Source organism: Trifolium pratense, linkage group LG1 (genome assembly GCF_020283565.1).
Source record: "Trifolium pratense cultivar HEN17-A07 linkage group LG1, ARS_RC_1.1, whole genome shotgun sequence".
Taxonomy (NCBI): domain Eukaryota; kingdom Viridiplantae; phylum Streptophyta; class Magnoliopsida; order Fabales; family Fabaceae; genus Trifolium; species Trifolium pratense.
In genome coordinates, this window is record NC_060059.1 from 52,206,427 (window position 1) to 52,221,077 (window position 14,651).

A 14,651-nucleotide genomic window follows, 5' to 3' on the forward strand; every position below is an offset into this window, starting at 1 on the left:
GCACGCACGCGCACACACACGTGAGTAGCCAAATTAACAATAGAATAGAATCTCTATTTCATTCCGCCCCGTTCCACTCCATTCTGTTATATTTCGCTCCGCTCCATTTTGTTCCATCAATCCAAACGGAGCCTTAAAATTTAGGAATGTAGTCAGACTAGATTAGATAGAAAACTCAAACTCTATTTTTTAAGTTTATATCTTATAATAGTCCCTATTCTTTTGTCCTTCTTTTGTCATGTTTTCGTTTATGTTACTAAATACTGTATTAATATACTACTTTTATTGTGCAGCGAATCTCATTTCTTTTTCCATATTCCTGGCTCCGGCGTAAGTAACAACGACATTTTTTGTTAATAAACTGTTTTTATTAATAATAGTTCCATTAGTAATTTTATCTTGACGTGAATAAATTATTGCAGTGCCACTTTTCTCCGTATTCATAGGAGGAGGAGTGCCGCGAACATCCCGTCACTACCATACTTGGTAGGACTGTTCGGATGTATCTTATGGCTTTATTATGGATTTCAGCAGCCATATGACATGCTGATTATATCCATAAATGTCGCTGGAGCCGTTATAGAGACTATTTACATAGTCATCTATATTATATATGCCCCGCACCTGCTCGGGTAATACACCTTTATATCTATCAATTCTAGTTTATTTAAAAATTATTTGTACTTCTAAGTTTGTTTCTATTTTTTTTTTTAATTACAGCGATTCACAATCATATTGCTCATCCCAATGATCGTTGGATTATTTGCACCGATCTTCTTAGCTATACAATTTTTTGTAGCTAAGAAGAATCATGTCACCGTACTCGGATGGATCCTTACATCCGTTTCGATTGCTGTTTTCGCGGCACCTCTTAGCGCCGTGGTAAGTTAATAATTTAATATCCAAAATTTCCTATTATTATTATTATTATTATTATTATTATTATTATTGTCATTATTATTTAAATCGTTAATTTGTTGTATGTTTTATCAATATTATGTGTGTAGATACATGTAGTTCGTACGAGGAGAGTGGAGTCCATACCGATAGCTCTTATGGGCTGTCTCATTGTCAGTGCCGGAGCGTGGCTTATCTATGGTTTTCTCTTGAAGAATATTTACATTTATGTAAGTAATAAATCAATTAAATTAATCATTTAAATTTTTTTTGACACATTTATTTATTTATTAATTCTTTATTTTTTTTGTCAGCACCCCAATGTGATTGGACTCGCATTGGGAGCCATTCAGCTATCCATATATGGTCACTATTCTCGTACTGGTCGGCGGCAGCCAGATATTGAAGTTGTCGAGGATGTCGAGGAGATCGTGGAGATTGCTCCAGAATCAGATGTTGTGGTTGAATTAGTGGAGCAACATGGCCGCCTGGTAGAGGTGGCAGGTAATAAACTGTCCCTAACTCACCATCTGCTTTTATATATATATATATATATATATATATATATCATATGTTAATTAAATTAAAGGAAATATGTGTTGTATATTTGTGTGTTGGCCTCATTTTGCTAAAACAAATATACAAGCAAGATGTTGGACCAAATGTTTCAACATGTTAGGTACAAAAGATGTTGGACCAAATGTTGTAACATGTTTGGGTACGACAGTCAGATTGCCCAAATCTCGCGCATTTATTACACGTATCTGCTATATATGGAAATCCACTCTACAAACGTGTATATCAAGATTTGATCTGATCAAGACATTATTAGTGCAGATATGTTCTTATCAAGACTTAATAGAATGATTCAACACATTGTTTATTTCCTAAAGAGGATAAACTATTTTAGGAAAGTTTTTATTAAGGTCTGATTTGCTTAGCTGGACGTGACTCAAAGACCAGCTGTGTTCTGAAGCTTATCTTGGAAGATCAGGAGCGTGCTAGCTCTGTCTATATAAAGAAGACTCAAGACCAAGATTTTAATAAAACCGAAACCATTGTTCATCAAAGATGTAGTCTTTAGGGTTTCGTGTCTTTAAGCCACTCTCTATGAGAGTTGGTGTAAGTGAACCACTCGGGTTGTGAGATGGTCACTATGTCCTCACTCAGAAACCTTTAGGTAATGAGTAGAGTATTTAATATCTCCGAAGCTTTTAAGCAAGGAGATAGTGTTTGTGAGCCTCTCACGTATTGATTTAATACTTGAGTAGGACTGTGTTTTATTGAGTTGTAATGTTTTAAGGTTACTCCTAAGCTTTGAAGTACGGAGTTAACTGTGTGTGATTTACTCGAAGCTTTTAAGCAAGAGTAAAATATGTCACGGTGATTGTCGCCACATTTTATTCAACATTATATGAACAACACAGGTTGTGTTGGCTGTGTGGAAGTGAGATGGGATCTCATGTCTAGGAGTTCCTAGGCAGAAGTTGCATGAGTAGTGTCGAGGTCATAAGGCGTAAACCTAGGATTTGCTGGAGGTCTTAGTGTAAGACGTAAACCGAGGGTTTGCTGGAGGTCTTAGTGTAAGACGTAAATTCAAAGGGTTTGCTGGAGGTCTTAGTGACTAGATCTATTAGTGGATTTCCTTCCTGGATTGGTATCCCCCAGAGTAGGCAGGTTGGTGAACTGGGTTAACAATTTCCTGTGCAGTTTATTTACTTGTTGATTTTATTATGTTTCGTAAGATGTTCCAACATTAAGTATGACATTCTCTTTAAATTGAATGTTGGAACATCTGATAAAACATTATTTCTCAGTATCCGTTTTAATGTTATATGCCTTGCCGTGTTATTCATGTCAGACCAGATGTCTCGACATTCTATACAACATCTGGTTCTGCTATACCAGAATTTCAATTGGTATCAGAGCAGGCATCCTGTTCTGTTTTCTGGATGAGATCTTAGGGAAGATACTTTCTGGTTATGGGCAAGTAAGGAATACTGAAAATTTGTTTGAACTTGGAGAAGTTCACATTGATTGAATGGTCCCTAGAAGTGGAGGATGGACTATTCATGATAGGGTGTGTATTATACCTATCTTTTGTTGTTCAGGCGTGTAGATCTTGAGTGAGTTGCTGTATGGTTTGATTTATTTTCAAACATGTGTCATTGTAGTGTGCCTGAGGTTTGTTGAGGAGTTTTGTGGTTTGAATTCCGCTGCATATATATCTGATGGAAAACTCCTGGTGGTTTTGTTTGTTGAGGATGCACCACTCTGTTCTATGATGTAAGCCCTGGTGTGGTGATGCTCGAGGAGAGTTTGTTTAATTAACTTGTTAGAGATGACAAAGATACTTGGGGGTGATCTTAAGTCCACTCATAAAGGCACTCATGTATGAGTTTGTTGAAAAGGGATCTGAAGAAAGTTATGAGCAATTTATTTTTGCTTCCAACTCTAAAAAGCTAACCTCCATTGGATTTGATAAAGGATTTCTTGGTGTGTTCCGTTAAAAGGGAACTGATGTCTTACCAGATGTTGGAACATCTGACGGAACATCTGACGAGCAGATTCTGCAGAATCTTGTTGGATGACAGTAGGGCATGGCAGATGCTTGGGTGCTAAACAAATGTGTGTGTTGGTTACATATGTTTGGAACCTTCTCCTGACCTGGAAGAGGAGGCATCTGTGTCTGAGATGGTTTCTACGCTAGAAACATGTCTTAGATAAGTTTGTTGGGACACAATCAACATATGGTTGACCTCTTGGGTTAGTTCATGTCTGATCCAAGTAAGTGGTAGTTGAAGTTGTGCGCAGTGTTGATGTGTTATATGATGTTTTAACCATGCATGTTATATTCTTGTGATAATATCTAGTTGTATGAATGCATGATTAAACAAGGAGGATTTATTTTTTTGGGACCAAAGGATTATGGTTCTCTGGTATTTTTGGTGAAGTTAATTCTTTACCTTGTGCGTTAAAGATATCTTTTGAATTAAGATTGATGAAGTTTTTACTTCCCTTCAAGATATGTGTTTGTGTTGAAGAGAAAGGAAGTATATGTTGCATCCCTCTCTCCATTGTCTGGTGCACACTAATCAAGGGAAATCCATCTGATGTATTTAATGCTTCCACTAAGGTCACAAGTGAGTTTGTTGATCTGTCTCTGAAAATGATGTTGCGTCGAATGTTGGTACATCTTTGGCACCTAAGACTGATGTTGTGCTAAGTACTGTCACATCTGTAGTACCTGATATTATGTTGGATCAAAGTGTTCCAGATACATGTTAGAGGGAATCTCCTCTATAGGTTCAGAAGAATGCCATCAAACAACTCAAAGTAAGACAAGGGGTTGGAACATTAGAAGAATTTTTTGAGATGTAAAATATGCACGTCCCTGCATGTGTGGATGATTTGATATTGAAGGTTGATCAACTACTGATGGTTGATTCTCCTGTGTCCCCTTGCAAGAGTTATGGACTACTATGGTATCCTCAGACCATAGTTCAGGATGAAACCGATGGGATTGAGATTGATGTCAGAATTAATGTTGAAACATCTTCTCCAACATCTGCTCCTTCAGCCAAGGAAGCTGGTTCTACTTAGGGTGGAGTACAAGGTCAAGCAACTGACCTAATCTGGAATGACCTTTTTGTAAGAATAACTGTCATGAGTGGATGTTATCTGTTGGTGCCATATATGTGCAGAAGAATGATGTCAGATCTAATGTCCTACCTTGTGTGAGAAGGTGTTTTGAAAAACCTGGATGATCTGCATTGATGGTACTCTATTGGGAGCTTCTTGAAGGATGTCTATGCACAATGAGTCCTTTTGAATGGTGATTTATGAATCAATGTAATTGGGTTCCAAAATCAGAAGCTGGTGTCCCAAATGATGTTGTAACATCATATTTATTGATGGCTGTTCTGTGGAAGGTTCTTGAGACTTTGCATGGGAGTGCTCAAGCTGTGTGGTCAGAAGACGTGTTTCTGACTATGTGAATCAGAATGTGGAGGTTCTGATCTTATTTTAATAGTATGCTCTAGCAATGCATGACTATTTATTCCACTAGTATCAACAACTACTAGTGAATGTAAGGGCAGAAGAATATTGTCAAATACTGAGGTTTGATAATTGTCTTTGGTTTTCTTCTGTTGCAAGTCACTCTAGAAAAGGGTTGATAATCAGGATCTTAGTCAAGCTTTTAAGCAAACTAAGATGTTTTGGACTTTGTGAGTGACTTTACACCTTGTATGCATGACATCCTGCCTATTCAAAAGGTCATGATACATAGTGTGGTTCTGCTAGGACATTGATCAGATGTGTCCTTGTTAACTGAAGAGGTCAGAATGCTTGAATGTATTCTCAAGAAGTGAGAATATCTACTCAGAATCAACTCTACTGAGGGAGTTGGTGTTGCCCTTCAACATGAAAGCATGAAGTCTCTCACATGTTTTCATTTAGTGCTCGAGTTTTCATCTTCAGCTGGAGCCCTGATTATCTATGACAGGTAGAGTCATGTGTTTATCTGTGGATTGCATTGGTACATATATATTGTCTAGAGTGTTGTACAAGCTTGTGGAGATCTTATGCCTCATATGAGAATATGATGTCAGACAACATGTTGTGACATTATGAAATTATTAACAAGGCATGGTTGATTCTAATCATGTAAAGCTGAATAATTATATCAGTTATCCACATATCTCTCGAGTGGTTAAATGGTTGAGTCTGGGAGAATTTATTTTTCTCTACAGACTTTTTGGAAGGACTTTCCAAGAGTCTTCATTATTGAGAGATGTCACAAATGTGATATTCAGATGTCTTGGTATGTGTCACTAAGTCTAAGTGAAAGGAGAACACTTCGAATCAAGAGGAAGACAGTATGTTTGAAGATGTGTTGATCAATGCAAGTAAAAGAAGACAATGTCTGACTGAATGTTAGAACATTATTCGAGACATGTTTCCTGTAAGATCAACAAGGAAGTGAAATGGACAGTGTGATCAACCACGTGTCAGAAGGGAATGCATAAAAGGTCTGTGAATACTTTGAATCCATCTGAAACTACTTCTATTTTGCTTGGTGAACAAAATATGCATCATCTAGGAAACCTATTTCTAAATCCATTATCCAGGTTAATCTTATCTCTCAAAAGGTCCTAGAAAAGTCTATGTATGTTTGTTGATGATGTTAATAAACCTACCAAACTCGTTTTGATAACCTCATTGATTCAGTTGTTACCCCTAATGTTGAATCAAATGTTGTTACATCTGTTAAAGGTTTTCGTCAGTTCAAATGTTGTGAGTAGTGTTGAAAAATCTGTGAGATCTGCCTTTGAAATTGGAATTCTAGATAAACCAAGATCTCTTAAAACCATAGGTCAGTCTAGTATGAATGTTGTGGTTGTTGATGACATTTTTTTTAATTTTTTCATGTGTCATCTTTCAAAGTTGTTGATTCTGTCACTTTGTTATCCCCCACTAAAATTGTGGTTGTGTCCCCCAAATAAACCTCACCTGAGTCTGATGTCACATTAGATGTTGAAACATCTTGGACCAACCTGATAGTGTTGTTGAAACCTGTTCTACAATTCCCCAAACCGATGTTAATATGGCTCTGAGAGTCTTAAACCAGATGGTGGTTTGGAGTATTGAAGTTTAGACTGTGGTGGAAGAAACTGATCTTGATGATCTTCCATGAGACCAAGCTATTGCTCAAAGTATGACTGAAAGAGAACTGGTCATGCTATGACTGTTTGTGTGGATTTGCATTTTGTTGAGAAGTACTATATGTGTTCAGATGTGTTGTAATCAGATGTGATAATGCTCAGATATGTGATACTTAAATGTGATTACTACTACTATGTGTGATAGTTTTAGATCTGCTTCTGAAACCTCTAGCTTTATGTTCTCATGAAATATGTTATGCTATGATGTCATTCATGATGTCTACATATCCTGATCTGATTTTTGAGAATTTATTTTTCTCTGATGTGTGAGAATTCATTTTCCTCTGTATATGGGAGTTTATTTCTCCCTTTGTGCTTCAAAGGAGAAAGAAGCTATGAGAAGTATTACTAGCTCCTGACATTATTATCTCTGCTGGTGTGAATGTTGTTGATTCCACAAACACAATTATAGATGTTCTTGTTGCTGATGTATCTCAGACAAAAGATGCTATTGGTTCTGTTGTTGATAAATCAAAACAAACTGTTCCTGAAAAGGATGTTGTGACAGACGTTGACACATCTGTGGACCAACCTAAGGCTGATGTTACTATTGTCCAGAAACCTGTTCAAGAAACTGTTGTGGTGAAAGATGTTGGGACATATGTTGACCCATCTGACTCATCTGATGAAGAAACAGGGTCTGATGAAGAGAATTCTACTGAGGTTGAAGAAGGGTCTCTCAGTCTAAAGAAAGGCACCAAACTGTGCCACTTAATGAAGAAGTGGTTGAAGAACATGTATGAGGTTATTGTGCCTGCTAGTAAGAAGAGATAGAGTCTGAACAGAAAGGAAGCACCTTCAAGTAACTCTGAGTATAATGTTGAGGAGGATGTACCAGACATCACACCCTCTGCCTCAAAGAAAAAGTTTGGTGGGAAAAAGATCCCTCAGAATGTGCCTGTTGCTCCCTGTGACAATGTTTCCTTTCATCGTGCTTCCTTTGCACAAAGATGGGATCATGTGTACAGGAGGAGTTTTTGCTAGATGGATGCTCCATGCCCTGATTGGAAGACCACGTGCTTTGATACCATGCTGGAAGAACTTGTGCTAGAAGCTGTGCTACCATATGTTGAAACATATTTTCTAACATATGCTATGTGTTGTGCTAACATGTGTTGAAACATCTTTGTTATCAATGCTCTGATATCATACCGGAGGAACCTGTGCTATCTGATGTGGTACTAGATGGTGAAACATCTTGGCCATCATGTTGAAAATTTTGTGCTGATGAAGTGTGATCTGTTTTAGGCTATTTGATGATGACTCCACTGCTGATTTATATCTGATGAGGTATGTATCCCATGGTGTTGTCTTCGTTTGTAGTAGCTCTGTGCACTATGTTCTTGGATATCTATACTATTGTACTCTTTGATTAATGCATGAAGACCCTATTTTGTCTAAACTTCTGACTAAAAAGGGAAGTAGTTTAGTAGTTGGTAGGCATGATATGTTTTGCTGCTAATGTCTGTTGTGCTACCTGATGTTGAAACATATGCATGCTCTTTTAGTGGTTGGATGTGTTCTACTATATGATGTGGTGTCTGATGCTTAGACATCTGCTAACCTGAGTGGTGTAGTATTGAATCTGTGCTGCTGTATGCTTATGTGCTGATATGGATGATAAAATTGAGGGGAGTATGAATTGTTTTTTGATGATCATTCTGATAAGCATGTGTCAATGTGTCAATGTATTTTGAGGGGAAGTAGCATAATGCAGTAAGTGGATACTATTCTGTTTTGCAAAGCTCTATTTGTTTGCTCTGGATGATGTCCTGCCATATGTTGGAACATCCTGGATGCATGAGAACTTATTTTTCTCAGCTATGTGAGAATTTACTCTTCCCAACTGCTACTTTGTGGTTTGCTTAAGGAGTTGTGATCTGTGATGTGTTTTGTGTGCGGTAGCAGTATGTGATGTATGGTATCTGATGATTATATCATGTGGAGCATAATGTTGAGGACATTTGCCGTTTTGTTGGTACGTGATGTAATGCTTCTGCTATTTCAAGACTATGGATTGCTAGATACTAATATATGGATTTGTTATGCTCTGATATTCTGCACTATGGATTTCTGTGATGTTCATTACTATTGCTCTTAATGCACGAAGTTTTTGTTTGGCATATTTTGTGGCTAAAAAGGGGGAGTAGTATGTTTGTTTGTGTTTGTCTGCTACTTTACAATGTTGTATCTGATGTTGTGACAAGCCTGTCTATGAAGAAGTAGTAGTGTGTGTTGTGACATGCATGAATTCAGGGGGAGTAAGAACCATTTTTTTCTGATGGCCTGATGAGATGCATGAGCTGATGTATTCAGGGGGAGCAAAAGTAAAGTTTCTCTGATCTGATATTAAGGGGGAGAGTAATGCAATATCAATTTCTCTGTCTATGTGTGCTTAATGTATGGATGTTATGATGCGCTACAAAATGTTGAAACATCTTGATGCTGATGTGGGAATTTATTTTTCCCAAGTGTGCTTGTGAGAGTTTATTTCTCTCTACTGAAGGATGAAGCTAAGTTGGTTATGATTCCGCTGCTGTGTATGCCTCTGATGGTTTATGGTAAAGTTTATTTCTTTACCCTGTGCGTTATTTTCATTTGAGGAATTATTTTGGAAGTAACATAGAAGACGTTCTACCTTCCTTCATATTTGTGTGCTCACGTTGACTTGAAGGATTGTATGGTTTTTAAATCTCTCTGTGCTAATTAATGGGCTGAAGTTGTTTTAGCCAAAAATTGCCAAAGGGGGAGATTGTTGGATATTTGTGTGTTGGCCTCATTTTGCTAAAACAAATATACAAGCAAGATGTTGGACCAAATGTTTCAACATGTTAGGTACAAAAGATGTTGGACCAAATGTTGTAACATGTTTGGGTACGACAGTCAGATTGCCCAAATCTCGCGCATTTATTACACGTATCTGCTATATATGGAAATCCACTCTACAAACGTGTATATCAAGATTTGATCTGATCAAGACATTATTAGTGCAGATATGTTCTTATCAAGACTTAATAGAATGATTCAACACATTGTTTATTTCCTAAAGAGGATAAACTATTTTAGGAAAGTTTTTATTAAGGTCTGATTTGCTTAGCTGGACGTGACTCAAAGACCAGCTGTGTTCTGAAGCTTATCTTGGAAGATCAGGAGCGTGCTAGCTCTGTCTATATAAAGAAGACTCAAGACCAAGATTTTAATAAAACCGAAACCATTGTTCATCAAAGATGTAGTCTTTAGGGTTTCGTGTCTTTAAGCCACTCTCTAGGAGAGTTGGTGTAAGTGAACCACTCGGGTTGTGAGATGGTCACTATGTCCTCACTCAGAAACCTTTAGGTAATGAGTAGAGTATTTAATATCTCCGAAGCTTTTAAGCAAGGAGATAGTGTTTGTGAGCCTCTCACGTATTGATTTAATACTTGAGTAGGACTGTGTTTTATTGAGTTGTAATGTTTTAAGGTTACTCCTAAGCTTTGAAGTACGGAGTTAACTGTGTGTGATTTACTCGAAGCTTTTAAGCAAGAGTAAAATATGTCACGGTGATTGTCGCCACATTTTATTCAACATTATATGAACAACACAGGTTGTGTTGGCTGTGTGGAAGTGAGATGGGATCTCATGTCTAGGAGTTCCTAGGCAGAAGTTGCATGAGTAGTGTCGAGGTCATAAGGCGTAAACCTAGGATTTGCTGGAGGTCTTAGTGTAAGACGTAAACCGAGGGTTTGCTGGAGGTCTTAGTGTAAGACGTAAATTCAAAGGGTTTGCTGGAGGTCTTAGTGACTAGATCTATTAGTGGATTTCCTTCCTGGATTGGTATCCCCCAGAGTAGGCAGGTTGGCTGAACTGGGTTAACAATTTCCTGTGCAGTTTATTTACTTGTTGATTTTATTATGTTTCGTAAGATGTTCCAACATTAAGTATGACATTCTCTTTAAATTGAATGTTGGAACATCTGATAAAACATTATTTCTCAGTATCCGTTTTAATGTTATATGCCTTGCCGTGTTATTCATGTCAGACCAGATGTCTCGACATTCTATACAACAACTGGTTCTGCTATACCAGAATTTCAATATGAATGATATTCTCTATTAATTACATGTAATTCTTTTTAATAAGCTAATGTAGTGAACTGTACAACCGTAAACTGTATGTAGTGAAACTTTATGTAGTGAAGCCTTTGCTTAATTGATTATATGTTTACTATTTCTATTTTTCAGGAGGAGCATCAGCTTTGGCCACTGCAGCTGTTGATGATGATGCTGCCACTGTAGCTGTTGATGATGATGCTGCATAGAGTTTAGTTTTTGATAGTTGTAGTAGCTTGTGAACATTTAAGTTAATCTTACCTTTAGTGTTTCTATTTTAGTACGTAATTGGAACCTCATAATTGTTAATTTGTTAATTGAGTATTATAAGCTGGTCGTAATTTGTTAATTGTTAATTTGTTAATTGAGTGTTTCTATTTTAGTATGTGATTGGTGAAGATTACTTAAGTATCAAGTATCTGCCAATTTCTCTTTAAACCAATGGTTGACAGATCCAAAATCTTGTCTAGGTTGTGTTTAGATCTTCATAAGTCTGTTACCTTGGGTTTTGGTTTTGGTTATGCATCAGAACGGTTGGTGCTATAATGCTATTCCTCACTATTCTCAGATTCAGCTTTTTGGGATTGTATCTCTGTGCTTTTTTATGCAGGTGGGGCGCTTATTTTCTATGTATCAGGTGCTATGACCACATTCTGTAGCACAGTTGTTTCTGTTTAGCTTTGGGTGTCATTGGTGCAGTTCTCGACTATTTAGTAGTGATGGCTGAAGCTTCGAATGAGACTTCACATCCGAAACGCAAGAACGATCCGACTATAAAATCATTCAAAACTTGATAGAAGAACCAACTTTTATTGAAGAAGCTATAGAGTCGATTACAAAAAGTACTTGTTTGAAAGCCTTTCTGTGTGCAACTGGTAATCAAAATATGCAGGGTCTTGAAACTGGGAATGTAATAATAGTATATATTTTATCTTGCTGGTTAGGTAGATTTAGTAATGTGTTTTTATTTGTTTACATCGTATATGCCCCTGCACCTGTTCAGGTATATACACATTTATATTTATAAATTCTAGTTTATTTAAAAATTATTTGTACATTCTAAGTTTGTTACATTTGGTAAAAGGAAAGTGAAAGCAACCAACCAACCAAAAATAACTAGAGATTACATTTGGTGAGTAGAAAAAGTAGCCACTATTAGAGCAAATAAGATATAATTATTTACTTTATTTATTTTAACACACGCGCACGCGAGTGCACGCACGCACGCGCACGCACACGTGAGTAGCCAAATTAACAATAGAATAGAATCTCTATTTCATTCCGCCCCGTTCCACTCCATTCTGTTATATTTCACTCCGCTCCATTTTGTTCCATCAATCCAAACGGAGCCTTAAAATTTAGGAATGTAGTCAGACTAGATTAGATAGAAAACTCAAACTCTATTTTTTAAGTTTATATCTTATAATAGTCCCTATTCTTTTGTCCTTTTTTTGTCATGTTTTCGTTTATGTTACTAAATACTGTATTAATATACTACTTTTATTGTGCAGCGAATCTCATTTCTTTTTCCATATTCCTGGCTCCGGCGTAAGTAACAACGACATTTTTTGTTAATAAACTGTTTTTATTAATAATAGTTCCATTAGTAATTTTATCTTGACGTGAATAAATTATTGCAGTGCCACTTTTCTCCGTATTCATAGGAGGAGGAGTGCCGCGAACATCCCGTCACTACCATACTTGGTAGGACTGTTCAGATGTATCTTATGGCTTTATTATGGATTTCAGCAGCCATATGACATGCTGATTATATCCATAAATGCCGCTGGAGCCGTTATAGAGACTATTTACATAGTCATCTATATTATATATGCCCCCGCACCTGCTCGGGTAATACACCTTTATATCTATCAATTCTAGTTTATTTAAAAATTATTTGTACTTCTAAGTTTGTTTCTATTTTTTTTTTAATTACAGCGATTCACGATCATATTGCTCATCCCAATGATCGTTGGATTATTTGCACCGATCTTCTTAGCTATACAATTTTTTGTAGCTAAGAAGAATCATGTCACCGTACTCGGATGGATCCTTACATCCGTTTCGATTGCTGTTTTCGCGGCACCTCTTAGCGCCGTGGTAAGTTAATAATTCAATATCCAAAATTTCCTATTATTATTATTATTATTATTATTATTATTATTATTGTTATTATTATTATTATTATTATTATTATTTAAATCGTTAATTTGTCGTATGTTTTATCAATATTATGTGTGTAGATACATGTAGTTCGTACGAGGAGAGTGGAGTCCATGCCGATAGCTCTTATTGGCTGTCTCATTGTCAGTGCCGGAGCGTGGCTTATCTATGGTTTTCTCTTGAAGAATATTTACATTTATGTAAGTAATAAATCAATTAAATTAATGATTTAAATTTTTTTTGACACATTTATTTATTAATTCTTTATTTTTTTGTCAGCTCCCCAATGTGATTGGACTCGCATTGGGAGCCATTCAGCTATCCATATATGGTCACTATTCTCGTACTGGTCGGCGGCAGCCAGATATTGAAGTTGTCGAGGATGTCGAGGAGATCGTGGAGATTGCTCCAGAATCAGATGTTGTGGTTGAATTAGTGGAGCAACATGGCCGCCTGGTAGAGGTGGTAGGTAATAAACTGTCCCTAACTCATCATATGTTAATTAAATTAAAGGAAATATGAATGATATTCTCTATTAATTACATGTAATTCTTTTTAATAAGCTAATGTAGTGAACTGTACAACCGTAAACTGTATGTAGTGAAACTTTATGTAGTGAAGCCTTTGCTTAATTGATTATATGTTTACTATTTCTATTTTTCAGGAGGAGCATCAGCTTTGGCCACTGCAGCTGTTGATGATGATGCTGCCACTGCAGCTGTTGATGATGATGCTGCATAGAGTTTAGTTTTTGATAGTTGTAGTAGCTTGTGAACATTTAAGTTAATCTTACCTATAGTGTTTCTATTTTAGTATGTAATTGGAACCTCATAATTGTTAATTTGTTAATTTAGTATTATAAGCTGGTCGTAATTTGTTAAAGGCAGCTGTTTGGGACTGTGATAGTTACAAAAGCCCGGGTCCTGACGGGATTAATTTTGGTTTTATTAAAGATTTTTGGGATGAGATGCAAGGTGATATTATGCGTTTTATTTCGGAGTTTCATCGGAACGGCAGATTGACTAAGGGTTTAAATGCCACTTTCATAGCTTTAATACCTAAAGTTGAAAGTCCCCAAAGGTTGAATGACTTTTGGCCTATTTCGCTTGTGGGTAGCCTTTATAAGATTTTGGCTAAGGTGTTAGCGAACCGTTTGCGTGTGGTGATGGGTAGTGTGATATCTGAATCCCAGACGGCTTTCGTTAAGGGGCGACAGATTCTCGATGGCATCCTTGTTGCAAACGAGGTGGTGGATGAAGCCCGCAAGTCTAAGAAGGAGCTGTTTCTCTTTAAAGTCGATTTTGAGAAGGCCTGTGATTCGGTTGAGTGGGGTTATTTGGAGGATGTTATGGGGAAAATGGGTTTTCCAACCCTTTGGAGGAAGTGGATTAAAGAATGTGTGTGTACGACAACTGCTTTGGTTTTGGTTAACGGTAGTCCGACTGATGAGTTTCCTTTTGAGAGGGGCTTAAGGCAGGGTGATCCGTTATCTCCTTTCCTTTTTCTACTGGCTGCAGAGGGCTTAAATGTTTTGATGGAAGCCATGGTGGAACGCAATATGTTTACGGGGTACAGTGTGGGTAAGCTTGCTCAAGTGTCGGTGTCGCATCTTCAGTTTGTTGATGATACGTTGTTGATGGGGACTAAGAGTTGGGCGAACGTACGTGCTTTGCGGGCTGTCCTTGTATTGTTCGAGTCAATGTCTGGTTTGCGAGTGAATTTTCATAAAAGCATGCTGGTTGGGGTTAACATCCCTGATTCTTGGTTAGGTGAAGCG

General features: G+C 37.1%; 1 protein-coding gene across 1 annotated transcript; it reads left to right on the plus strand.

Annotated features, from left to right (window-relative positions):
- Positions 1-747: 747 nt before the first annotated feature.
- LOC123896234 (bidirectional sugar transporter SWEET15-like) lies at positions 748-10,920 on the plus strand. Its single transcript, XM_045946651.1, has 4 exons — positions 748-882; positions 1,008-1,127; positions 1,212-1,401; positions 10,844-10,920. The coding sequence occupies exons 1-4, from the start codon at positions 748-750 to the stop codon at positions 10,918-10,920; spliced, it is 522 nt and encodes a 173-aa protein (XP_045802607.1).
- The last annotated feature ends 3,731 nt before the right edge of the window (positions 10,921-14,651 follow it).